The following is a 27,471-nucleotide window of genomic DNA, read 5'->3' as shown; positions in this document are numbered from 1 at the left end:
ACCAAAGCCTTTGACCACTCCAGGCACAGTATTACAGCTTTGGATTGGTACAATACCATCCAAGCCAACCTAAAATCGATAAACGCAACCCCTGACACGTGTTTTGCTTTCATTAGAGCTCTTAAGAGAGGTAAAGCTTTGTACAGCCATATGGGAACACCCAGTATAAGTCAAAACAATACCCTTTCGGGCATAGAGTGATGCATAAATTATGCAAAAAAACAAAAGAAGCAGAGAATTCTGGGTAGTTTTCTTCGTCAAATCTTTTCCATAACCCCCCGAGTAACATCCGCCGTGCATGCCTCGAATGGATTAGGTTACTTACCCGGTAAGCATCTGTTGACATGTAGTGCTGTAGATTCACAAGCTTTGCATACTTCTGCCATCTAGTGTTGGGTCCGGATGGTTGCAAGTTGTTTTTCTTCTAAGAAGTCTTTCCCAGTCACGAGGTAAGGTGACTCCTCCTTTCGGTGATAGTGCGCATGGGCATCAAATTCATTATTAGATTGTTTTCCCGCAGGCGGTGAGTATAGAGAGTAAGAGTTGGTAAAGAGATCCCCACGCGTATACAAAAGGTAAAGGAACTGCAATAACCAAAAGGAGTCCGGGAAGGAGGGTGGGAGCGTGTGAATCTATAGCACTACATGTTAAGAACAGATCCTTACAGGGTAAGTAACAATCCGTTCGAGGCATGTGTGGCTGTAGATACACATGCTTTATATAGACTGTAAAACAGTGCCCTTCAAAAGCAGTGGCTAACCTGTGGATGTTGCAGTTGTCTAAAAAACATGCAACTAGCCCTGCCTGACCTACATTAGCTTGTTGACATGCTAGAACATCCACACAATAATGCTTAGTGAAAGTGTGTGGTGTTGACCATGTAGCTTCTCTACATATAACAGCGAGTGGGATATTACCCAGAAAAGCCATGGAAGACCCTACTTTGCAGGTAGTGTGCGCTGTAGGGGGCATTGATGAAGTCCGCATGGCTTTGGCATAACATGTTTAAATACATTTAATTATCCATCTGGTAATGTTGGATTTGGATATGGGCATCTCTTTGTGAGGGGGCAAAAAAGCAACAAAGTTGTTTAGTTTTACAAAAGTCTTTAGTTCTGTCAAAGTAATACATTAGATCTCTTAACACCCTTTCTGCAACTGAGTCTGGGTGAGTGAAGAATACAGGTAACTCAACTGATTGGTTAAGGTGGAAAGGGGAGCTCACCTTTGGAAGAAATTTTGGGTTGGTTTGAATAATCACCCTATCTCTCTGTAGCTGGAAGAAGGGTTCCCCCTAGGGGTCGTGCCTGAAGTTCACTAACATATCTAAGTGAAGTGATACCAATCAAAAAAGCGACCTTCCACGATGGAAACAGGATGGTACAATTATTTAAGGATTCAAATGGTGGACCCATGAGCCTTGTGAGAACAATGTTAAGATTCCATGTAGGTGCAGATGGAATGAGGTGCAATCATTTGTTTAAGGCATTCCATAAAAGCTTTTATGACCGACACTTTGAAAAAAGACATGTGTTGCCTATTTTGGAGTAAGGCGACCACTGCAGCCAGATGTAATAGAATGGAAATGACCAAAATTTCAGAGAGTTGTAGATGTAAAAGGTAATAAACAATGTTCTGTATTGTAGCTTTAAATGGATCGATGCTGTTATGACAATAAAGGACAAATCCTTTCAATTTAGCTGCATTGCATGCTCTAGTGTAAGGCCTACAAGCTTCTTGCGAATGGTCAACCTTCAGGTGGGAGATTGAGATAACCACATTTTATGACCGCAGGAGCCAAATCGCTAGGTTGGGTCCCCTGGGATTTGGGTGCCGGATTTCTCCAAGGTTCTGAGTGATAAGGTCCTGCTTATCACGTGTATTACTGAGAGTTCGAGAAGTTATGTGAGCAAGGGCTGTTGGGCCAATGTGGGAGCTACTAGTAGGAGTTACAGGGATGTTTGCCTGAGCTTCCGAATCAGAAACTGAAGTAGAAGGAAAGGCAGAAAAGCGTAGGCAAATATCCCTGACCAATTTATCCATAGAGAATTGCCCTTGGCTAGTGGTTGTGGGAACCTGGAGGTGAAGTCTGGGCATTTTGGGTTGTCTACGGTTGCAAACAGATGTATTTGTGGAAACCCCCACTTGTGGAAGTAAGGGAGGGCGACTTTGGGGTGGAGATCCCACTCGTGGACTTCTTGCAGCATCCTGCTGAGGTCGGCAAAGTCGTTGTCTGTTCCTGGGAGGTGTTCTGCTAATATATTAATATTGTGATGTAGAGCCCAACGCCAAATGGTCAGAGATAGGTGTGATAACTGCAGAGTGTGTGCCCCCGCTTTTGTACATAGTACATTGTTGTTGCAAAGTCCATTATGACTAAGACAACCTTGCCTATCAGGTGGGGCAGAAACGCTTTCAATGCTAGTTGAACAGCTTGAAGCTCTAGGCAGTTGATGTTACGATCCCGGTGTTTCCGGTCCCAGAAACCCTGGATTGTGAGATTTTGTAAGTGAGCACCCCAGCTAGTCGTGATGTGTCCGTTGTCACGATGATGTGGGGAACAGGGTTGAGGAAAGGCTACCCTTTCAACAGGTTGTGTACCACCAGTGCAGAGAGCGATGAGTGCGGCTGTATATCAACACTAGATCCTCTAACTGACCCTGTGACTGAGACCAATGTTGTGCTAGACATTCCTGCAGCGAATGCATGTGTAATCGAACAGGAGGGTGGGGGTGGGGGGGGGGGGGGGGAGGGGGAAGAGACGACGACTAGGGCAATGCATGATGCCATCTCCCTAGTAGGCGCATGACAATTCTTTCTGTCAGTTGTTCGTTGGCTTAGAACTGTGGTACTAGCGTTTGAAAATGTTGGATTCTTGTTGTAGTAGGATAGGCTAATCCCAATTGTGTCTTTAGAATAGTAACTAGATATGGTTGAATCTGTAAGGGCTGAAGGTGAGATTTTTGGAAATTGATGGTGAAACCTAGCTGATGAAGCAGGGTTATAGTATTTTGGATGTACTGTTGGCATAGAAGAAGAGTGCTAGCTTTGATAAGTCAGTCGTCGAGATATGAGAAGTCATGAATATTTTGTCTGCATTAATGTGCTGCTACTACCTCTAGGCATTTGGTAAATGCGCAAGGTGCAGTAGTTACTCCAAATGGCAGGACTTTGAATTGGCAATGTTTGCCTGCTATCAGAAAGTTGCCTTGCTGTAGAAGTGGGATCACATCCTGGAGAGTGACCATATGGAAATGGTCTGAGAGGAAGTAATGATTTAGACGGTCGTAGGTCCAAGATTGGCCGCAAAGATCCGTCTTTTTTTGGGAATTAGGAAGTAAAGGGAATATACCCCTGAAACTCGACGTTGAAGAGGGACGAGTTCTATGGCTCCTTTGAATAGAAGAGCTTGATCCTCCTGTTTGAGTAATGTTTGGTGTTCCAGAGAGCCTGTGAGTGTGAGGTGGAATGTTTGTATGTGTGGTAATGAGCTCCAGATAATAACCTCGTAGGATAATGTCCAACACTTACTGATCCAATGTTATGGATCATCCAGTGGGGGGAAACTGTTGCAATCATCCCCAACAGGTGTGGAATGATCGGGGAAAGGACAAGAGTCACTGTTTTGTGGTGGGCGCAGCACCACATGGAAAAACACTTCTGCCTCTACCCTTGGAGTTGTTGCCCCTGTATGTGTGCCTCTAACAGCCACTGAGAGAGGAGTGTAGACTCGGACCTCAGTGGTATGAGGTAGAGGCATCTGATGGTATCATTTTGGAGACCGCCATATAGGAGGAGCAGCAAAACGAGCCACAGAGAGCAGGTGTTTGTAATGGACCTAACAACTTCTGTGTACTTTTTCATCTTTTCAAGGGCCTAGTTAACCTGCGGGCCAAAAAGGTGTTCCTTATCAAAGGGGACATTTAACAGGCTTTGTTGGACCTCTGGCTTAAAGCAAGACGTGTGCAGCCAGGCATGGCGATGCAATAAAATGTTACAAGCTCTTGTCCTCTCTTTTTATGCTCCTCTGGTAGGGGCTGGAGCAGTGCCTCCATTGCTTCCCAGTGGGCAGGATCGTATCTATCGAATAACCCCATGGTGTTAGCAATTCGCCAGTGATTGGCAGATGGTGCTGCTATCTTTTTTGCCAGAGGCATCAATAAGCTTACTCTCCTTATCAGGAGGCGGAGTGCCACTGGCAGCCTGGGAATTAGCGCTTTTATGGGTGTTGCAGACAACAAGAGAGTCAGGTGGAATTTGTCCTCCGACCTAAAAAAGGTGAGGCTTTGTTTTTTTGTTTATCGACCCTGCGAGAGAGATGGTCTCGCGCAGGATCTTTACAATTATCATCTGTATGTCTCGGCATACCCTTGTTGCCCTAAGGCTTGTGCACAGGGTTTCGAAAAAGAAAATCCTCTTCTATAGGCTCCTTATGGAGTGGTACCGGACGGTAAGTTGCAGCCCTGTCAATAAGCTCCTGATAAGAGGTTGTGTCATCAGGAGGAGATGGCCTAGCAGGGTACAAGTCAAAATCAGTATCCCTGTAGGGTCAATAGTGTAGGCAGACCACGGATCAGTGAGCTGTGGTGCATTAAAAGTTTAATCCCCTGTCCCATGACTACTTGGGAATAAATAAGGGGACTCCTGAGAAGTGACATCAAATGGACCACCCGTAGAATGAGGGGGAGAGGGTGAAGGTGGTGGGGTAATAAAGGCTGGTGGTGGTGGAGTTGGCGGAGGAGAAGTTGGTGTAGGAGGGTGCAAGAGACTGGTGGCCTTGTTAGTCTTCTTTTTAGGTTGCACGGGCAGCTCAATGGCCTCTCCGAAGGAGAGTTGGCGCTTGGACGGAGGTAGTGCAGGAACCACACTCTTGGCCAGAATACGCCCAGTGAGAGGCTATATTTGGATTTGCCTCTGGCGGATAACAAGTCTCTCCTGCATCTTGTGGAGAATTGGTTCCACTGAAGTACCAGAGTCTGATATCGGTGCCGGTTTGCAGAAGTGGTCCGTGCCGACGATGATGCCAGTCGGCTCGGAACCTTAGTGGTCGGCTTCAGATGGAGTTTAGTAACTGAGCCTGAGGGTGGGGCATCTGGCTTGGATTGTTGGTGATGACCATGGCTTGCTGACCGGAACCAAATGTTTTTTCGGTGGCAGGACGGGGACGTCAGTACTTATAGTACACTGACCAAGTGCAAGGTCCTGCATCTGCAGGTCAATTTCTAAATCAGAGTCGAAGCCTTGGACTGGAAAAAGCCTCTTTCTTGGCCACAGAGGCCTCATGCAGTTCCTCTTCCTCAACATCCTGGTGCTCGAAGATGTCGGGAATATCGTCGACCTCTCTCTGCTGCATCTTCAACCGAAAAGATAGACAGGCCTCGTATAACTCTTCCCTGTGGTTGGGAGACAAGCACAGGTTGCAGACTTGGTGAAGGTCGGATTGTGGGTACTTTTAGCATGGCACCTTGGGCTGGAACAGTGTCCGTTCCATCAACAGGGCATTCTACGGTGAAGACAAAGGGATAGAAATATCGTCCCAAAAGGGTCGCTGGTCGAGCGCATTGATCCGGCATGCAATAGTTTTAAGATTTGGAAATACAACAATGATAACGTGTTCAACAACAATACTAGCGAGGGTAAGGGTGAATTACGAACCAAAAGGAGCCCGAAACCGTTTCGAACCAGAGTGCAGTAAAACACGTCTGAACCCAACAGCGGGAAGAAAATCTAACAAAGGAGTAGATCCTCATGCACATTATCGCCAAGAGGAGGAGTCACTTTACCTTGTAACTCAAAATACTTCTTTGGAGAAAAAAAACTTGCACACATCTGGACATTAGATGGCAGGAGTATGCAAAGCATGTTTATCTACAGCCACACATGCCTCAAACATAAGAGTGGGCATAAGACTACGCATAAGGAAACACTATTACCTTTTTGACAAAATTTAAATAAGGACGTATCCAGGACCATGACATTAGAATATTTGTTCTTAAAGTTAACAAGATATTTTAGAATACCAGTGGCCTTTATTTTATTTAATCCAGTTTAGTTTAAAGCACGGTAGTTTATTATCTTAGCATAACAAAATTGAATACAATTTAAAACATTTTAAAAACGTTTTCATTAGAGGGTTAAAAGGGCACAATTCTCTCCAAAAATTGAGCATGAACACGGGACAAGGCCTAAGTCCATGAGCACTCTTTAAAGAATATCAAGATTCACATGAGGTATGAAACACATTGCGAAGAATGTGAATAACAATAATTAATATGTTGACTTGCAGCTTTGAAAAAGCCCATGCCTAACAGGCTGTATGAAGGGTGAAACACGTGTTGGCTGCAAAGTGGAAATGTTTTATAAACATACTATTGAAAGGAAGCTTTGAAAATATGAGGAATGTGAAAAAGTTTCAAAAGCCAAAGAATGCGTAGATTGTGATTGCATTAAGGAATTAGACAGGAATCAATGTTATACAACAATGAATTTGGAAAAACAAAAATCAGAAACAATTACAGGAAAATTGTCACTCAACACTACAATTATTCATACCCATGAGGTGGAGTTGGCCCAACTCCTAAGAAGTGTCTAAGAGTTTTCCACCCAAAAAACAACATAACATAGCGACAAACTGAAAAGCACATAGGCATACTAGGTTAGGTGGGTTGGGCCTGCAACTTGCATTAACCTCTTCCAAGACGTTAGTCTTGATTACCACCGAGGGTAGGCTACGGTCCAGAACCTCAGCCGCCCCTCTCCCAACCATAGCAAAAGATGCTCCTTCTAACCGTACCCACAGTAGGAGAGACCATGCCAGTATCTGGAGAAGTGGCCAGTCAACTGGTGTCTGCCAATTCCGCACATCAGTTCATGTTGAGGGCTAAGGGCTGGAATTCATAAGGCTTCAGTGGCCCCTCCCAATATTACCCAAGTCCGAGCCCATAGAAATAGGGCTCCGGCTCTGGTCTGGGGGTATTGCGCTGGAGTCGGCATCGGACGACGCCACTCTGGCTCAGTGTTGGAGTAAGGAATATGTAAGGGGACAGTGCCGCTGGGGCACAGAGTATAGACATCAGGACCAGCATCTGGAAGGCCAAGATGGTACGACTGGCAGCGGTCTGGATCCATTCGCGGATACAAGGGGCCTGACTGACGCAGCCCTGCCCGAGGGAGCAGTAGCAGCCCCTCCCAACCCCAAATGCGCACCAGCAGGGATGGTCCACCCATGAGGTACATGGTCTCAAAACTTGTGAAGTTGGACAGGGGTCACTCCGGCTCCCGCAGACTCGGGGAGGCGAAGAGCCAGCCCAGGCTGAACCGCGGAGCTAGGACTTGAATGACTACGCTCCATCGTCTCCTCAGAGGAGTTCAATGGATTGGCCTCTTTTTTTCCTTTCTGTGGGACTTGCCCAGGCGATTTAGACAAAGATGGAGTAGTTTCTTTTCTGTAACTCCAGTTCTGTAGTAGGGGTATCTCTGTTATAGTCATAATCTAGTGAATAGTCCCGCCCATGTGCGTGGACCCCGGAGCAATAAAAAATAATCTCCAAAGGTGACAAATCATGCAGACCTGCCTCCACCTTTAAGAGAGAATTTAATTTAAAGACAGATAATGCAGCCTATACCCACAGGCTACACTGTCCAGTACTTCAACTAGAATTCCACCAACATCCACAAACAGCACTGCCTGTACAGCTTTTCTCCACATAGGAAAAAACCCTGCCTCTACCAGCAAAAGCCTCTGGAATGATAGAGAGGAAGGAATGGACAGACAAGCCCCATAGGCTGCCATTATGTGGCTTAGAACAGGATACTGTGCCTTTAAGAAAACTTTCCAGATTTCCAGAACTTTCCCAGTATCCCAGAATGCCCAGCAGGTCCCTTTTACTTTCAGTTCTTTTTGAAGGCGTAGCACGCCAGACCTGTAGCATTCCTTACAAGAATAATTATCTCTCCACCGGGGAGAAGGGCGGGCGCTTATGACTATAACAGAGATACCCCTACTACAGAACTGGAGTTACAGAAAAGAAACTACTCCTTCTGTAGTAGGGGATCTCTGTGTATAGTCATAATCTAGTGAATAGAATGGCAAGCCCATTCCCACACAACAAAAGCGGTGGAGAACACACAAGACAATACCACTACTGTGCGAACAAATTTCGCAGCGAAGCCTGCCCAACCTGAGCATCTGCCCTGGCATCCGTGTCCAGACAGTAATGCGCAGCAAAGGTATGGACCGACTTCCAAGTGGCCGCCTTGCAGATTTCCGCAATAGGAACATTACGCAGCAAAGCCGTCGTGGCAGATTTGCCCCTGGTGGAATGAGCCTTAGGTTTACCCCCTAAGGTCTTATTAGCCTTTTGATAACACAATTGTATGCAGGACACAATCCACCGAGAAATGGACTGCTTAGAGGTCGCGAGACCGGTCCTGACTGATCCATAATTAAACAATTGGTCTGACCTACGAATATCCTTGGTCTTAACCAGATAAAATTTCAACACCCTCCGAACATCCAGGGAATGGAGAGACCTTTCCGCTGGCGAAGAGGGATTCTGAAAGAAAGTAGGCAAAGTTATGGTCTGGTTGACATGAAAATCTGAGATAACCTTAGGAAGAAATCTAGGGTGAGTACGCATCACAACCTTAGCAGCATGAAATACAGTATAAGGTTCTTGACAACATAATGCCTGAAGTTCACTCACCCTGCGGGCCGATGTAATGGCCACTAGGAACACCGCCTTCCAGGATAGGTGCTGCAATGAAGCCTTGTGAATGGGTTCAAAAGGCTCCTTCATCAGTCTGGACAGCACCACATTCAAGTCCCAGGAAGGCGAGGGAAGTCTGACGGGAGGAAACACTTTCTTCAAGCCTTCCAAAAAATCCTTGACCACAGGGATCTGAAAGAAGGAAGTCTGTGAAGGGCATTTCCTGTAAGCAGTCAAAGCAGCCAGATGAACCTTAATGGAATGGAAATTAAGGCCAGACTGCGCCAAATGTAAAAGGTACGGAAGGATGACATCTTCCTTACATGTCGTAGGATCAAAGTTCTTGGACTTACACCAGATACAGAACCTCTTCCACTTATAGGCATAGGACGTCCTAGTGGAAGGTCGTTTAGACTCCTTCAGTATGTCCATACAATCTTCTGGGAGATTCAGATGGCCATATTGCACTATTTCAGGAGCCATGCTGCCAAACTCAAAGACGAGAGGTTGGGGTGCATCATCCGCCCCCCGAACTTCATGAGAAGGTCCGGCCTGCACGGCAACCGCATGTGAGGAAGGAGAGACCGGTGAAGTAGGTCCGTGAACCACTACTGTCTGGGCCATTCCGGGGCGATCAGGATCATCCGCGCCCTGGACTGAGACAGCTTGATGAGCACTGCCGGAATCAGGGGAATGGGTGGAAAAGCGTACAGAAAGCTGTTCGACCAATCGATCCATAACGCATTCCCCAGCGTCCCCCGCTGGTAGTACCTGGATGCGAAGTCTCGGCATTTGCTGTTTTTGGCGGTGGCGAACAGATCTACGTCTGGAGTCCCCCACCTTGCGAAGACTTCTCCTAGTACTTCGTCGTTTATGACCCATTCGTGGTTTTCCTGAATCAGCCTGCTCAGTGCGTCCGCCTGAGCATTCTGTACCCCTGGCAGATGCGTGGCCGTAATCGTCAGTCCTCGGGCCAGAAGCCAGTGCCAGATCGCCTGCGCCTCCTGCGACAGAGTGCGCGATCTCGACCCCCCCCCTGCTTGTTGAGGTAATACATAGTGGTTGTATTGTCCGTCTGTATCAGCAGCGAGTTGGTCTGGAAGGACGGAAGGAAGGCCTTCAGTGCCAGGAAGACAGATCTGAGTTCCAGGAAATTGATGTGGTACGTCGATTCCAGAGTGGACCACTTTCCTTGAATCTGCAAGTCCCCGGAATGCACTCCCCAGCCTTGGAGAGACGCATCCGTCACGACACTCTTCGTGGGAATGTCCTTGGGAAGGGAACCCCCCTGAGGAGGTTTTCCGCCGAACACCACCACTTCAGAGACTGGAGAGCATGTAGAGACAGTCGTATCTTGTCGTCCCAAGAACCTGTCTTCTGATCCCACTGATCCTCCAAGCACTCCTGCAGTGGTCTCATGTGCAGCCGTGCGTGAGGAAGATACAGGAGGCCATCGATCCCAGCAGCGAAGACACCTTCCTCACTGTCGTCGATGGAGCAGTCCTGAGGTCCCGAGCCTTCGGAAGGAGTGATAACCGTCTCTCCTCCGAAGGAGACACGCTTGCCGACCGTGTATCGATGGAGGCTCCCAGGTACTGTATGCACTGGACCGGAGTCCCGCCACCACTGCCATGCACTTCGAGAAGGTCCTGGGCGCAGACTTTAGCCCGAATGGCAGTACTGTGTATTGATGGTGATTGGCGCCGACTTGGAATCGCAGGAACTTCCTGTGCTTCCGTGCGGTGGGCACATGGAAGTACGCATCCTGTAGATCTATGGCACAGAGCCAGTCTCCCCGTTGCAGCTGAGGGTAAATCTGATGCAACGATAGCATGCGGAACTTCTCTCTGCGAATCCATTTGTTTGCCTGTCGCAAATCCAAAATGGGCCTGAACTCGTTCTTGTCCTTCTTGCGAACGAGGAAGAACCGAGAATACAAACCTCTTCCCCTTTGAGACAGAGGTACCTCTTCTACCGCCTTCTTTCTCAACAAGATGTCTGCCTCCGCCTGGAGCTCTCGCAGCTGAAACTGAGAGCTTACCGGCGGAATCGCTGGAGGCGGGCTGATAAATCGAAGACTGTATCCATTGCAAACAATATTCAGCACCCACTTGTCCTGAGTAATTTTTCTCCACTCTGCCGGAAAAAGTTGAATGCTTCCCCCCACTGGAGTGGGTAACGGTTGAGGGGGAAGTAGTCGCTCAGGGCCGAGACCCGGCCGGGCCCTTGGTAGTGGTAGCAGCCTGCTGGCCTCCTCTACCCCTCTGGCGTTTCTGGAAGGGCTTCCGGAACTGCTGCTGTTGGTGCTGCTGCTGTCCCGAACCCTGCCCTCGCCCTCTGCCCGTAGACCCGAACCGCCTCTGGAACGGGCGCTTCTTCTTCTCGGCCTTCTCCAACCCGACAGCCGTCGGGGTCTCCGCCTCCGCCTTCATGCGGGCCATCTCATCATCCGCATGTTTTCCAAACAGGGTTTCCCCCGAGAAGGGCAGGTTGGCTACTCTGTGCTGAGCCTCCGGCTTGAGCGACGTCAGGCGCAGCCAAGAGTGACGCCTCTGATGGACACCATGACAGTAGGAGTGCGCCGCCAACAAGGAGACATCCGCTGCCGCACTGATGACCTGGTTCGAAACCAGCATGCCCCCTCGCACCGTTTCCAGGAAGTCCTCCTTCCGGTCCCGGGGCAGCAGGTCCGGATACTGTTGGACGGACTCCCACAGGGCCCGGTCATAACGCCCCAACAGTGCCCCCGCACTTGCCGCCTTCATGGTGGTAGACGCGGTCCCACACACCTTCCTGCCCGCCGAGTCCAGCCAGCGGCTTTCCTTGTCGGGCGGGACCGTCGATGAAGGAGCAGTCGCATGCTGCTTCCTCGCCGCCGTCACGATGACAGAGTCCGGCTTCGGGTCCATCCGTAAAAAAGCCGGGTCCGAGTCTGGGGCCCGATACTTTTTCATGAGCCGCGAGGGAGTGGATTTTGTCACCGCGGGGGTGAGGAACAACTCCAACGCGGGTTCCACCAGTCCCGGCACTAGAGGCAGCAGAGGGCGAGACAGGTGTTTTTTGTGGAGAGTCTCGAATATCATGGACGTCGTGGGCGTCGGTACCGTCACCAAGATGCCCAACTTGGCTGCCCCCCGCAGCAGCACCTCCTGGAAGGAGACCAGATCATCCACCGGAGACACCCTAGTCCCCGGTGAGTCCGACAGCGTCGGCGAGAAGTCCCTGGCCGAGGACCGCGTGCGTGACCTGGACCTGTGCCTCCTATGGCGCCGTCCCGATGACGACGACGACGACCTCCTATGGCTCCGCGACCTTCTCCTCCTGCCGGAGCGGGAGCACGACCTCCTCGGCTTCGGCCTGTCCGACGGTCTAGCCGGGCCCGGCGACCGTGGGTGACGCGGCCTCGGCGTCCCCTGCGGCGGAGTCGGATACCTGGGCAGGGAGACTGACCTCGGTGGAACTGCAGGCGGCCCCAACGGCGTGCGAGGTGGTGGCCGTGGTGGCAGTGGTGGTGGCGGTGGAGGCGGTGTTGGTGGTGGAGGAGTCGGTGGCCGTGGTGGCGGCGGTGGTGATGGCGTAGGGTTCCGAGGGGTGTATACACCACGGAGTACCCCGATCCCGGCGACTCCGTTCCCCTCTTACTCCTGGCGCCAGGGCTCCCCCTGCGCCGTCTCGACGTCGACCGCCTCGACGTCGATCGTCTTCCCGACGTCGATCGTCTTCCCGACGTCGACCGTCTTCTCGACGGCGACCGTCTTCTCGACGGCGATCTCCATGACGTCGATCTCCATGACGTCGATCGCTTCGACGGCGACCGTCGCCTCTTCGCCGACGGCGAGCGGCGCTCCCCCTTTGACGGCGAGCGCCGACGCCGGGCCTGATCTCGCCGTCGATGGCTTGACGTAGACTGCGTCGTCGCAGAAGATGCCGTCGACGGCAGCCGGTTCAGCTCCCTCGATGTCGATCGGCGACGCCGCTTCTCCCCAGAGCCCTGGGGAGATGGCGAACAGACTGTAGTCATCCCCGTCAACGCCCTCGACGGGGAGAGGGGACGCTTGCTGGTCTTCCTGCCCCTGGGGAGCCCCCCAGAGGCCTCAGCATGGGCAGAATCAGCCCCTCCAGACCCACCTCGTGCCTTCAGCTTTCTGTCCTCCAAGACCAGGAGCCTGATCTTCTTCCCCTCTCTCAGGGTCCTGGCTGAAAAGGATCTGCAGATCTCACACTCCTCAGGCACGTGGGACTGGGGAAGGCAGACTATGCACACCCTGTGTGTGTCTGACTTAGCCTTTTTTCTTCCACAATCAGGACACTTGTCGAACAAGCCAGTCATTCTGATAACACCAGAAGGAAAAAGGACTTTCTAACACTTGAAAATTAACCAATAACCCTTGAAAAGGGAGAGCTCAATGCTCCAGGGTCCTGCTAGCAGGAGCCGGAAAAAAGAACTGAAAGTAAAAGGGACCTGCTGGGCATTCTGGGATACTGGGAAAGTTCTGGAAATCTGGAAAGTTTTCTTAAAGGCACAGTATCCTGTTCTAAGCCACATAATGGCAGCCTATGGGGCTTGTCTGTCCATTCCTTCCTCTCTATCATTCCAGAGGCTTTTGCTGGTAGAGGCAGGGTTTTTTCCTATGTGGAGAAAAGCTGGACAGGCAGTGCTGTTTGTGGATGTTGGTGGAATTCTAGTTGAAGTACTGGACAGTGTAGCCTGTGGGTATAGGCTGCATTATCGGTCTTTAAATTCTCTCTTAAAGGTGGATGCAGGTCTGCATGATTTGTCACCTTTAGAGATTATTTTTTATTGCTCCGGGGTCCACGCACATGGGCGGGACTATTCACTAGATTATGACTATACACAGAGATCCCCTACTACAGAACAATGGCTCTGCAACTGATTCAGGGATCGAGATCGTGGCGGAGACGAGCGACCAGGTGCTTGAGGGATCTCTCCCTCAAGGCCTTGGTGATGCAGGGCGCGGCAGTCAACGCAGGTCTTTGCATCATGGCCTACTTGAGGCACCAAAGGCAAACAAGACGCCTGTCACTGCAGGGCTTGAAGCCAGCTTTTCTAGTGGACATACCTGCTACATCAGGAAAAAGTCTTAAAAAACTTCGAAAAAAGATCAAAAAAGGGTCAGTCTAAAAGTGTCTGAGAATAGCTCTCTCCGGATCTGCTCTGACAGGCATAGAAAGAAAAGAAAGGACGTCAGAGCGCTATGGTGGCACCTATATATACAACGCGCATGTCACTTCCGATGAGGATGACACTGGCAACGCCATGCGGAGACCAACTGCACCACCTAGATGCGCGCAGGAGTACTGCTCACGAAAATTCCTGATCCAGGCTGACACCTGGGGACAATTCTAAGGTAAGGAATCTGCAGATAGAAGTCTCCATCAGATACATTTTTCAAACCACAATTAAAAGATTCATAAAATAACCTGAAAGAGCCTTTTGTGCCGAACCTACTCAAATTGGTAACCAGCCCAGTGACTTTTCTCTGGATAGAAATACCACAGTTGGACATACGACCAACTTTCCTCACTAAGTAGAACAGCAAGGTTTGAAAGGCCAATTTCTCCATACATCTACATCGAATGTGGTTTTCAAAATAGTTTTGGAAAGTTACTACTGGTTTTCAATTACATGATTAACAATTTAAAAAACTATCCTGAAAGCCAACTTTTCAAGTTGTTAAAAAATCAGCCGTAGAAAAAAGTAAAAGATCAGGGCACACAGATTTTGATAAGTGTACCTTCTTCCTGAAGAGCTTTTCTTCTTTAACAAGTTTTAGCTGTTAAATGAAAGAAAATAAAACAAGAGCTTATTCACCGTCAGCATAGTAAAGAACACTCAATCCTAGCGAACTACATCCTACTGCAAAGCTATGCTGTGTCAGGGAATGGTGAATGTAGACTGCTTACTAGCTGGCAGTATCATGGATATTAACGGACAGCATAGCTCTACAATTCAGTAAGGTTGAATTACTACTGTACTAGCTTGTTTAAAAAACAGAATGGTACTCTATACACCATGACAGCAAGTCTACATTAAAGCAAGCAAAGCAAGCCTACAAAAGTACGAATAAGCGCAAGAAACAGCAACCCTACAAGAGCACAGCTGGAAAGCAAGGAACAGCCAGCCCACAATGTAAACGTAGCGGTTTAAGCAAAAAAGAAGCAAGCCTATGGTAATACAGTTAGAGATCTAGGTAAGAAAAATCAAGTCTCCAAAATACAGTTGGAAACTTAAGCTAGGAATAGCAAGCCTATAATAATACATTTAGAAATGCAGGCGCTAAAATTAACCTCGGCACTGGTTAACAAAACGTTCTCTCTCTTTGGTGGCGTAAGCATAAAGAACAAAATCAAGACCGCTAGATATTAGCTCCAAGTCTATTTCTTTCAGCCTCAATACTAAATATCTCACAAGAAAGCAGAATTCAGAAGCCATGATTTAAATAATGGACTGTAACTTTAGAGCAAAATACAGTCACTTAACATGCTTAGCTTACTTTGAGTCTGGTTGGATGAGATTGTAAATGAGTGTGGTCTGTATTGCTTAAAATACTACCAACTTTTATTATCAATTATGAGTGACTTTCTGATCTTCAGTGTGTAAAGTGCTTCTGATAACTCAAGCTTTACCAATACTATGCATTTAGCGTGTTGCATATAAGCTTTGAAATGCAGGTATTTATCAGGCATGCCCAACAAACGCGTTCTATATTTTTAGCTAAGGTGTGGTTACAGGATTCTGTTTGAAACACCAATGAGAATTAACCACCTTTCGTGATGTCAAACTTCAGGTGCTAAATGAGTTTCCTAATAAAAAACAGACATTAAATAGTGAACACACACGGTTTTTAAATCTTGAATGGTATAAAAGAACTTTTCATTAAGAAATGCACTACTATTCCATTGGCCTCGTTGAACTTCGGAATTCTGTTTGCCAGGATTAAAATCTGTGGTGCCAAGGGTACACGTATCATAACTGGAGTGCTAAAGTACAGCCCTTAATCAGAACTGGCTTAATGCAGTGCTTGGTAAATTTGAGAAATTAATACATTTGCTTTGATCAAATTCATTATTTTGTCATTTATATGAATAGTTTGTCTAGCCATTATTTCTTCTATGATCTCCAAGTTGTGTATACTCGCGTCATGTTTTGGGGTTTTTCTAGTTTTTCGTACATGTTACACTACATATAACAGGCCTGGATTGTCCTCTCCTAGTCCATTCAATTATTTTCTCTGTATATGGACAGTGCAAAGCAAATGGATGATAATGGCACATACGAAATGTAAGTTGGTAAAGACTTAAGTTCAAATTTCGATAAGTGTAGCACGTGTGTGTAATTGAACAGAAATCGTAATGGAGCTATCCACTTAAGATTCTTTATTGAATTTTAAGACACTTTATACACATTTGCTTTTCTTCACCCGAAATCTGTATGTTAAGCAAAGTACAAAACGTCTCCAAATGTTAAGTAAATTAAATTGTCTGGGGCTAGATCGATTACTTCACCATAATGAAAACAAAGTTTCTGTGTCAATTACATTATGTTGGAGTTTATCACTATAATTTACATATTAATATAGAGGTAATCAGGTGCAATCTGTTAGTGTTATGTTCTAAGTATGAAAGGCAAAACAAACCAAACTATTCTGATTTTTATGGCATGATTAAAACAATAAACCATAAATCAAATCAGGCCTGTTGGCAGGCTTACCCTTTTTAGGAAGTGTTGCCTGCAGAGAACACGCAAGGGGAGGATAACGGCCTAAGAACAATAAAAATAACCAAATAAACGAAGGCCATTAACATAACATTCACAACACAATATCATTGAAAGGCAATAACATTGTAAATGATGAATGAGAGAGCACTAGATTGCACACAATGCACACCCATCGACTAGTTCATTATATACTTAATGTCACAATTTGGTATCTAAAACTACTGTCAGTTCTGCACACTATGCTGCCAATGGGGAAAAAAAGACTGCGATTCACTGTATGCATATACTGCATTGTATTTTTTCACTTAACAAATGGGGCAAGTGTAAGTCTTAATGAGAAGGGGAAGCCAATCAAAAAATATATAGTCTGCGTACAATACTACCTAAAACAATTGCCAGACCATTCAATAACAAAGGTGCAAGTACTGTACACAGTCAACCTCAGTCTTTTTTATTGCCTACAGCATGCTATTGGCATCAAACACATATGCAACAAGTTTAAGAAGAGACAATAATGCAAAATATTTTAGAACAAAATATATTCTATTTGTGGCAAATCTAGATAAACATTTATTCCTCTATGACAAAGGCAAATACTTTACTATGGATTGGAATCCTTGCTTTAGCAGTTACATCACTTCCTGTGAGTGTTTTTCATGAGTAGGCAAACATTCTGGCAGTGGCACAGTGTCCAAAGTTCTCCTAAAACACTAAAAGGTTTAGTGGGCAAGGCTGAAATGTAAGGTTATGTACATCCCAACAAGCCATGTAGATACCTTATATGCAAGCAGAAATTTGATCAACAACCTTCACCAGAACACTGCAATTTATCGCTGATAGAGATGGATCTGGGCAGCTGTTTAAAACAGCATTAAAACAGGCGGTAAAGGGATGTGTATGGCAGAGAATACACTTAACATGTCAGGTGTGAGGCATATAGTTCTATTTCATTGGAATCAGTTGATTATACTCGTCACACAAAGTATGCTGTAAATCTGCAGGAGACTGGGAAATAAATGTACTCAGGTCAACAATTGAAAAACTGATAAGAGAAATCTAAATCATACACCATGCATAGAGCAAGTATGAACTAGGCAAAGCAAGGCATGTGCAGGGAGATTTCACTCTGAACCATTGAATACTTTAAATGCCTTCCATTCTCTTCTATTAATTTCATATAATGTTGTATTTGGAGTTCCTTCATCACTCAGTTTACAATGGAAAATAAGTGACTGTAAAAGTATTTCCTTGCTCTGTGGAGCTGAATTAATTATTAAACTCAAGTTGCAATATTGGAATACCTAGACTGCGCCAAGGCTGCGATACGATTTTCTACCCTACATACGATTCTTCAAAGAATTGACAGACATTTAGAAACAAAACAGTTTACAAGCACCAAACATCTAGAGCAGACAGGATATTAGATGAGGGTATAAATAGGAGCTCTAGAAGTGGGAGATGGAGATTTCCTGAAAGGTGTCAATAGTAGTGAAGAAAAATGGATATCAAGCCTCTGCTTACTACAGATTAAGCCTTGGACTGACCCCACTTAAAACATAATTGAAGACTTGCAAAGTACACTCCCACTCTTATTCAAGAGTAGCCAGTAAGATCAAGGATATCATCAACACAGGATCAATGCAACATCGTAAACACAGGCCTTTGTTCCACACCTCAATTTCTCCAAATGCAGTACAAGAGAATGAGGACGAACTCTGAAAACACAATCACATATTCCGTCCAGTTGAACAAAAAAAACCATTGGTGAACGACTTCTGCATTTCTGGTGTAGTGGTAAGCAGCATGTGAAAATCCAACTAACAAAAGGACCCAGAATTGGAAGCCATGATCCAGCCAATCCAAACTGATTTGCCTAAAATGATTCAATAGAAAGGTAAATCCAGAAGGATTTTAACAATCCCAAATAGCATTCTCCCACCGTTTCGGAAGGGAACTGGGACTATTGCCAACTCTGCTACCCTCCAACAGCATCGTCATCAGATAAGCCCTTTTCAGGGGGTTGTGGGCGGGCACACACACCTAGAGATATGAACATGTCTGCTCATCATGAACCCCTAGTTGAGAAGGTGACAGGTTGCTAATCTGTATATTCAGAGATTGGAAAAAAAATGAAACGCTGCATGGAATAACTATAAACAAAGGGTAAAAGATAGGCAAACATACCCTTCTAATAGTCACCCATAGTTTCAAAGTTTCTCACTATCCTCAGCTTTAGCACCAATAGAAGAAAGAAGCATCCTGTGGATACGGGAGATGAAAGAACACGGTACAGAACCGGCTCTTATAATCCCAAATAAAGAACTGTCCAGAAAGGACGAGATAACTAGACCTCTCAAACAGATTGCAATAAGTGAAAAATAAAAGTTTCAGGATGAACTATCACCAATTGTGGCCACAACATCTGGTAAATGGCACAGTGCAATTTAAACGCCATACTCCTCTTTCTTTAGAACAACAGTTTTTTTGGAAATAAATAACAATGGTTTGATTGAAAAATTCCCCCTCGTTTGTAAAGTGAGAATTCTGTTGAAGCACTGCTAGAATAGTGCATGGAAAGACTGACCCTTTAAAAAGGGCAGGGAAGCTACAAGCTGATGGGCTCATTTTTAACCTACCTCCTCGTGCGATGATTGCCAGACTTATCTGACTTGACTTCAATTAGCTCCTGTAGCCAACTGTTCCTTGTACAAAACCCTCCGTAGTTTTCATCAAACATTCTAAAAAACAGGACCCTTTTTATAAAAAATCTAATACAGAGTTGCTCCCTTTATTGCTAGATGGACTCTCGCTGGGAAGTGCTAATAGTTCTATTGCACTTTCTCCTCTAGCTTAGCATTGGAATTCACCCCCCAGCCCCTTCTGTAATATACTAGGGAAACTTATCTTACTACACAACAGACAAAACTAAAAACATGGCTTTTCACCTGCAAGTAGATTCGGCCTACTTTTTCTTATCACAGTACCAGAAGATTACTTGGGGTAGGAAAGTACCCTAAAGCTCATTTTAATTCATTCAGTCAGGATACGTCACAACCCCGCAATCGAGCTCACTTCGACTAGCATCCCTTAGCCTGCCTTGAGATAAGGTTAAAAAAAATACACACGTGTGTAACCGTTTCTTCCTGAAAAGGTCTGTGCGATTATAACCATTTCTTTTAACATGGGTTCATAAAAAAGTATCACAACCTTTTCAGAACTTCTGAGCAAACTCAACAAACAGGCTATATTTTGTTCTCCAACCACCCTAGAGCTTTGGGTATGGACAATCCATGATAGGTGCGCAACAAAATGCTTTGCTCTTATGATACTCTAGATTTGATTACATCAAATCTAAACTAATGAACAGGATTACTTTGTAATTATTGTAATAGTTTGACAGCACTCTATGGCTCTGGTTTTCCTTAACATCTTCTTTAATATGTACTCCTAGTATCTCTAAGCACAAAAACACACTTGATTACAAACAAAATGTTTTGCCAATCTGCTCTAATGTTGCTCTTTTCTATACAGGTGGAATTCCTGGTGTACCACGTTGAACTGTATCAAACCAGCATAATATTGGTCATTTGCATTTGTCTTTAGGAAGCAAACAATTGGGCCATGTGTAATAGAACAAGGCCCATTTTTCTCAAATCCTGAACACAAGCGACCAATCACACAATATAATCTTACTTGATCGTACAACTTTTTCTTTTAGAAGACTTATGTCTGCTATGATTCATCATACGAAGGAGATTGCTATGGTCTCACAAAAAACATCAAAGTAGTAATAGCCTAGGTTAAGGGAAGAGCTTTCTTAACTGCCCAAAATAAAAATCACTTATGACTGTACAAGTTTAAATCTCCCTGACCAGGACAGATTACCAAATACAATAAATAAAGTACTTTAGCCATCACATGTGTGAATCCTCTAGTTGGGTGAGATTAATCTAAAGTGGGCTACTGGACTGTAATCCAAGTGCCACAAAATTTGCCTCAAAACATCCCACATGTAAGCTAGTGATATTGAAACTGCTATTTTCATTCAACAAGGTACGAGTCCAGGCTAGACATAGGCAAAACAAAGAAAGTTTCTAAGAAATTGAGAACTGGAGTTACAGAGATGAACAGTTGCATAGTCTTTTTTAGGGCTCCTTCGCATTTTTTACTAGCAAACTCTAATTACAGGCCATATGAAGGACGGGAGGTAACTAAAGTCAAGGTCAATGCACAGCTTCAAGGTGACAGACTGAAATATACAGCTTGGTCAAACTAACTTTCCATTTTACAACTTGGATACAGAATAAACACAGAACACACATAGGAATCGCCCCAAGAGGTACCTTATGGTTAATCTTGAAAGACACGTCTATGGAAGTCCATACATGAAACCCTTGATTGGTCTTTAAAAGAAGCTAAAGGTATATCCAGTAGAATACTGAAACAGGGAAGCATATTTACCATTAGCATTTCCCCTAAAGATGAGAACACCAGGGAGAAATAAACACAGCTTCTTTGATATCCAAATTATGAAACTTTACCTGGCTGGAATGAGTGAAGGGAAGACACTAGTGGAGCGATGTAGTCCATAAAGAGATTGAACCATTCATTCAACAATAGAAAGATTGATAAAGAGGATCACCTTGCTTCCATGAAAAACTGCGAGGGTCAGGGGAGGTAAAGACTAATACCATCTCACAGGAGTAAAAGCAAGTAAACATTTTGCAAGTCAATTTCGAATCACAGGAAGCCCTGGGGTCAAAGGCAAGCTTGTTTAGGATAACATTTTAATCCAATAACGACAGAGAAGGCCAGAGTCCGTGACTATCACTGCAGCAGTAGCATATAGATGCTGTCCATAAACACCAGAATCACTCTTCCCCAGTGGAATCCCAAGAAAACATTTCATGGGAAGAAGCTTGCCTTCATCCTTAAGAGGTTTTTATGTAAAGCCTTGCAAGAGGGAGATCACCTTAAGAGAACCAGATCTATATATGCTTACTTTGAAGATTCTGTGAATACTCAGGGTTGCAAGCTTAAAATGGATAACACCTTATAGTGGGAAGGTGTTCAAAACCCAAATAATAAGCAGACGCTATAGATTAGGCAGATGTTACACTTTTTCCTCAGGCTATGTTATTTTCTACATTTCTTACATAAGGCCTTCGGCACATACAACATTGTAAGGACATAGTTGCAAGCCTTAGTTATCTATTGAACAATAAACCAGACTATGTCCGACAGACTTGAAAACTGAAATAGACTAGAACATCTCATTGATGGTAGTATCACTTTCAGCAGGAGTAAAGTACATGCCATAATGCTGTCTTGGGCTGTTCGGATGAAGAGAGGCTTATATGATTTCAGGACTAACTCATATTAGGTGGAGAGGTTCACGATCAAGATAGGAAGATTAGGCAGAGGTGTTGTACCTCTCAAGAAATTGTAATGGTAGGGTTTGATATTCACTAAGAGGTTTGATGTGAGCAAAATCCATTGTACTCAAATTTGAAAATTATATTCTACCAGCATAGCATTGTGACCAAAGAGAGGGGCTGTTGATATTATCAGCTTCTAATAAGAAGCCCACACTTTCTTTTTTGCACTCTCACAGGCTACAAAAATAAAAGAGTGGTGGTAAGTGTCCTGCGCTTCCAACATAATTAATTACCCTCTTGAACAGATAAACCTTGCATTTTTCCAACACAAGAGAATGCTAGACTGATTCCCTTGTGGATTGACCATTGGTTTCCTTTCAGTTTTGCAAAGATCACAAGGCTAAAGTCCCTTATAATGCAAATACTATGGAGCAACCAAAAACTACTTCAGGTCAGATCAACGAATTTAAAGTTATATCAGGTAGGAATGTTCTACGGGCTAACATTTCATGCAGGCACCAATATTTTTCCTGCAAATAACAGGATAAAATATTGTATGGCAATAACGGCAGATTTCCTTCTTCAAATTCTAACCAAACTAGAACCATTAAGTTAGATAACAGTCAATGTCTTAGTAGCCCCAAGATCAAATTAATTTGTAGTTTGTTCTATATTCATTCTGATTATTACCTTGTTTGATGTACTGGGGGGTGGGGAGGGCAGACACCAGTTTATTTGCGGAAAATATGGAGGACTGCGCTTCAAGGAACTCAGTCCATCTGTATTATGCCTTGATGATTAAAACAATTATTACGGCCTTCTAAGGCAAGGTTTAACAGTTTGTGCCAGGACACAAAAAACAAAACACAATCAACTTTACAACAGGGATAATGCAGGTCTGGATGAAGTGGATCAAGTACTACATGGCTTGAAGCGAAACTGTACAAAACATCCATCTACAAAAATAATCTGGTTGCCTGCTACTTCTATAGGAGCCCTTTATTAAATAGACATTTAAAATTCTAGAGGCTAATACCTGATGCCAATTGTTATTCAGTTTTTCACAATCTACCATATCTATGTGTAAGAATGTAACATTTTTACACCTATAGTGCAAGATTCACAAGAAGGAAGCACGGCCTCTTGGAGATGCAACACATTGAATCATTGCAACATAAAATTCTCGTACCCGTTTTCTAACACCAGGCTCTTGAGGTTTCTCGATTTTTCGTTTTCGTTTCAAGTGCACTTCATCTGATTTTCTCCTTAGAATAGAATCTATAGGTTGATTTTGAGGAAGATCTTCAGGTTCCGTTATGGGAGTCTCCTCCAGCTCTATTTTTCTTTGTGTAGCTTCTGGGACTTCTGTATTTTCACGATTTGGCTTCTGTTCCTTTAGAAGTGATCCCGGTAGGTTGGAAGCATATTTAAATCCCGGCCCCCTTTTTTGCTTGTGCACCAAAAAGACATAAAGACAAACAAACTTTATATCTTATATCCAAAGATTAAAGTTGTGATAATTATCAGTCCTGCTAATTAATGCACAAAAGTCACTATTTTAGGAGCGCTATGGAATTTTATGAAATATTTACGTGGTAAACCAAGGGACTGTCTTCAATGACTCTTTCAAAATTACATTTATTGTAATTTCTGTTATTTAAACACACAGTAGAGGATATTAATTAACCGAAGCCGATTTCTGTTCAGCTTTTCTGACCTTTCAGGTTGTGCCCAGGGAAACCAGCTCTGAAGAGCTTAACTGCTACCGGGGACATGTTAACTGATCTACCGGTGTAATGCAAATGGAAGACATTCTTCTTCCATTTTATACTTTGATGATATGGAGAGTATGACGACATCCATAACACCCTTAATTTATAATATCAGTAAAACTGAAAAAACATGGCTTTGGGCAAAGCAAGTAAAAATGAACTAAAACCTAAAGGAAGAAAAAAAACCAAATTAAAACAATGAAATAAAAATTAACATTTTTGGGTGCATATTTATCTGCAAGAAATATTTATTTGGAAAGTGCTCCAAAGGAGAAATATCTTCGGCTGGGTCCCCATTGGGCATTAGAACGCTGGGTATTCATGTACGTAAAGTTAACAAAACATTTTCTAGCCTCCCTGAAGGAAATGTTCGATTTTATTTAGGATCTGATGGCACAAATTATGCCTTACACTTTCTTTACAGGCAAGGACAGCCTTACAAAGCAGAATACATTTGAAAACCCATACATTACAAAGCTCTGCTGCCTTTCGACTAGGTATGCGCTGTAAGAATACCATACATACATTTTCTAAGAATGTTGGAAATGGAACTACAAAACATGTAATGTCAGCAACCAATGACAATCCGACAGTAAGCTGTGCCATACTGCATTTTGTCCCCTTTCTTTCCTCTCAGAAAGATCCCAGAACTATATATAATCTTTGAGTATGTAACTGCTGTTTCGGTTCCAGTCCTGCAATAAGTATAAAACCATATCAATGCTTCTGAAATTTAAAACAAGTCCACATTCAAAAGAAATGATCATTAAAGCCATCCAAGACAACGGAACTACCACGGTCCCCATAGCTGAACGTTTACCATTAACATTTTCAGGACTGCAGTAATAACTTAAACGGGTGGGATAGCCTTCGCCTCCATATCCTTAATAGACTCAAAACTTTCCTTTACAACAAGGACATTTTTTTAATCTTATGGCGGGACAGAAGGCAAGGATCATGCTTTCAAAGTTTCCCAAGCTTATTTATATCCGCTACTGGATTAAAATATAAATTTCTCAAAGGTAGAAACTAAAGACCCATCAGCAGATCTGATAATTTCTTTTAATCGGATTTTCGCCCAAAAACTTGGAAGCCAGACTCCTAACAATGTGGGCCCAAAATTTGGATGCAGCTATCTCCACTTTCTGCATAATCTCCCTTATGCATCTGTGCAGAAGAAATAGGAGCAAACTGTTGCTTAAAAATTTACTGTTTTATAATATGTAATCCTACACTACGCTTCGTTATTTAAGGAAATGTTGGATAGGAACTGTTCAAATGTTGCACTTATTACAAGTATCCCTTTAAATTCCAGTATGTGCATTAACAGCTTTATAGCAAATACTGGAATTATAATGTGATGGTAAACAAGACAGACCCACAATTTTCACCAGATATATTTCAGCAGATCAAACCTGCCAAAATTTACTGGAGTAAAAAAGGCTCTGTAATTACCACAGCATGTAGACTTTCATAAAGTAAGCAACAAAAATGACGTTACTACCGATAAACTTGTAAAAGGTGCCATGTAACACACCTGATAGATTTCAACCCCCATGAGGTGGATTACATCAAGTGCAAAAAATATCACACCAAACACCGGGCCACTTAAGTGAGAGCCAGGTTCTCCTAGGAATAGTAAAAGCTGCCACATCCAGTTAACAACCTTACTTCTAGAGCCAAGACATGATCATCCCTTTTAAAAAGCTATGAGGCAAATTATCATGAATAACTTCACAAATAGTTAATTTCTTCAAAGATCTCATTGAGAGCCCACTATTAAAATAAGTCAAAAATCTTTATTCAATTCCATAATTAATACGTTGCAACAAGGTGTCCTGGGAAACCTGATCTCTTTGACCAATTTACACACCAAAGGATATTCCTCTCCTGGGACCCCTGCTATTGCGGGGACGGCAGGAAGGTCGGATGACTTACAGAAATTGCTTATCTAAAAGAATAGACCATCAGGTTGACAAAGTTTATTTTCTGCGGGTTGTTACAAAAACAAATTGAGGATATTAATGATATCTTTCCCCAAGGGATCAATATTCCTCTTCCAAATACTAATGCCACCATTAAGTCCAGGCAGATCTGTAACCTTTATTGGTTCTTACAGACCATGCTGTTCCATCAGAAGAAAGCAGGCTGTAAAAAACCCACAAACTGCCAGGATCACCAGGAATCCTCCCTACTATGAGACAGAATAACAGTCGATAGAATCCTACAAAACTAGGAACAGGGACTAGCAAATTTCAATAACTTTATGAAAAACTAAAAACGGGACTGGAAGTCTCCCAGTCAGAGTGATCAGGACTAAACGTGTCTTCTGTCACCTGACTTCCTCTGGACTGCAACTAAAAGAGATGTTGAGCATCCAACCTCGGAAAAAAACAGGTAATTTAATGGGAAATTGTAACTATTTTGCCAAACACCTGCCTCATTTGGAACCCTCGCCACAGAAAGCTCTCTAACCACCAATGTATTCCTACTATGGCTTTCCCAGACCTGGCTATCTCCTCTTGGCCCCTTTTGGAGGCGTAAAACGTTAAATCTCTGGAGAGTCCTTTAGTGAAGATATGGCCTTCAAATAATCATCTGGGTGGACCTTTTCCAGTTCCTTGTTGATTGCTATGATCTTACCTTTCCATTGCTGAAGAGTGGCTGTCACAAACTGGAAACCCCCAAGGGTTCCACATTCCTCTTGGTTCGGTTGCTAATAAATCCTAACTCCTCAAGGCTCATGGCAGTCTCCATCTCAAGGACTCATGATTTTGAAGTCACAAGACCTGGAAATGTTGTCGCTCAAGTGTGTGATCAACCTCAGACCTCATTCTCTCAATAACACCATCACTGATTTAACCAGTGTAGAAACTGGTGCTTGCCACATAAATTTAAAAAAACAAAGAGGGACGCAAACTGGGGTTGTCAGGCAGATGTGACCAAGATCTATGCTAAAATCTGATCTACAGGGTGTGGCCTAGTGGTCAAACATGGCAGAAGCGCTTTAGGAGAGCTCCTGCAGACACCACTATCATCCTGCAAACTCCTGCCGGTAAACTGGCTTTCTTTACTTACCCGGACCCTGCCATTGGGTGAGTGTAGGCACAGTCGACTGCAGCTCACAAGAGGGTGGCTGGGCGGCGATCGAGAGCCGGCCTGGGTGCCGCGAGCAGTGCAGCCTAGTATTCAAGATCCTGTAGGTTTGGCCGGAGGCGGGTCAGCCTGCGCGCCTGGCCGGGAACCTGAATGGTCACGCTCCTGGAAACGAGCGATGCAGGCTGGAGACTCGGGCCCTCATCACAGTGGAGGCCAGTGGACTGGAGGGTCTGACCGGCTGGCTGGCCTGACAACACCTGCATAGAAGGACCACAGCAGTGCCTGGACTTAATGGGCGAGGCCGCCCTGGAGCAGAGACCGGATTGACGAGAGCAACGCCAGGTGAGGGCACCACTAGAGAGAGGGAGGTGGGGGGGAAGGGGGAGTGGTCAGGCTAGGCACCGGTGCGGGTTGGGGCCCATACCACACTCCTGCCTGGGGTTGACAGCTGCCGGTGACTCCAATTGCGGTGGATCCTGCGGCTCAGTTCTGCCACTAACAAGAATCCCAGGCGAGCTAAAGATGACCAGATATAATCCCCCAGGGCCACCATCTAAGCAAGACATGATGGACTTTTATACAGGGGCTGGTGAAGCAAAAGCAGAGGCCAGTGGTGCCGCCTCAGACAACGCTGCACTGTTGGCTGCCATTACACAGTCCAGAGATACGCTGGAGGCCAGGATAGGCGTGGTGCAGTCAGTGGTGACGCTTCTGCGTCAGTACCTTCGCAATGCCGTGAAGCGCATAACTAAAGCGGAAGCCCGGGTCTCTGG

At 44.7% G+C, this 27,471-nt stretch overlaps 1 protein-coding gene across 6 annotated transcripts in view; it reads right to left on the bottom strand.

Annotated features, from left to right (window-relative positions):
• KDM2B (lysine demethylase 2B) overlaps nt 1-27,471 on the bottom strand; it is a 759,008-nt gene that overhangs the window by 127,246 nt on the left and 604,291 nt on the right. Inside the window, exons 17-19 of one of the 6 annotated variants that reach the window (XM_085636000.1) lie at nt 23,017-23,286; nt 16,441-16,491; nt 14,465-14,503 (exon numbers count right to left, since the gene is read on the bottom strand). The exons of 1 other annotated variant lie outside the window; for it this stretch is intronic. In XM_085636000.1, coding sequence (XP_085492126.1) covers nt 14,465-14,503; nt 16,441-16,491; nt 23,017-23,286 — 360 coding nt within the window. The remainder of the gene's footprint in view (nt 1-14,464; nt 14,504-16,440; nt 16,492-23,016; nt 23,287-27,471) is intronic. 4 more of the 6 variants (XM_085636001.1, XM_085636002.1, XM_085636003.1 and 1 more) reach the window with 4 other exon arrangements.

The sequence above is a fragment of the Triturus cristatus genome, chromosome 11 (assembly GCF_964204655.1).
Source record: "Triturus cristatus chromosome 11, aTriCri1.1, whole genome shotgun sequence".
NCBI classification, from domain to species: Eukaryota; Metazoa; Chordata; class Amphibia; order Caudata; family Salamandridae; genus Triturus; species Triturus cristatus.
Note: the sequence above shows the minus strand (reverse complement) of the source record. Positions and strands in the feature narration are given on the sequence as shown.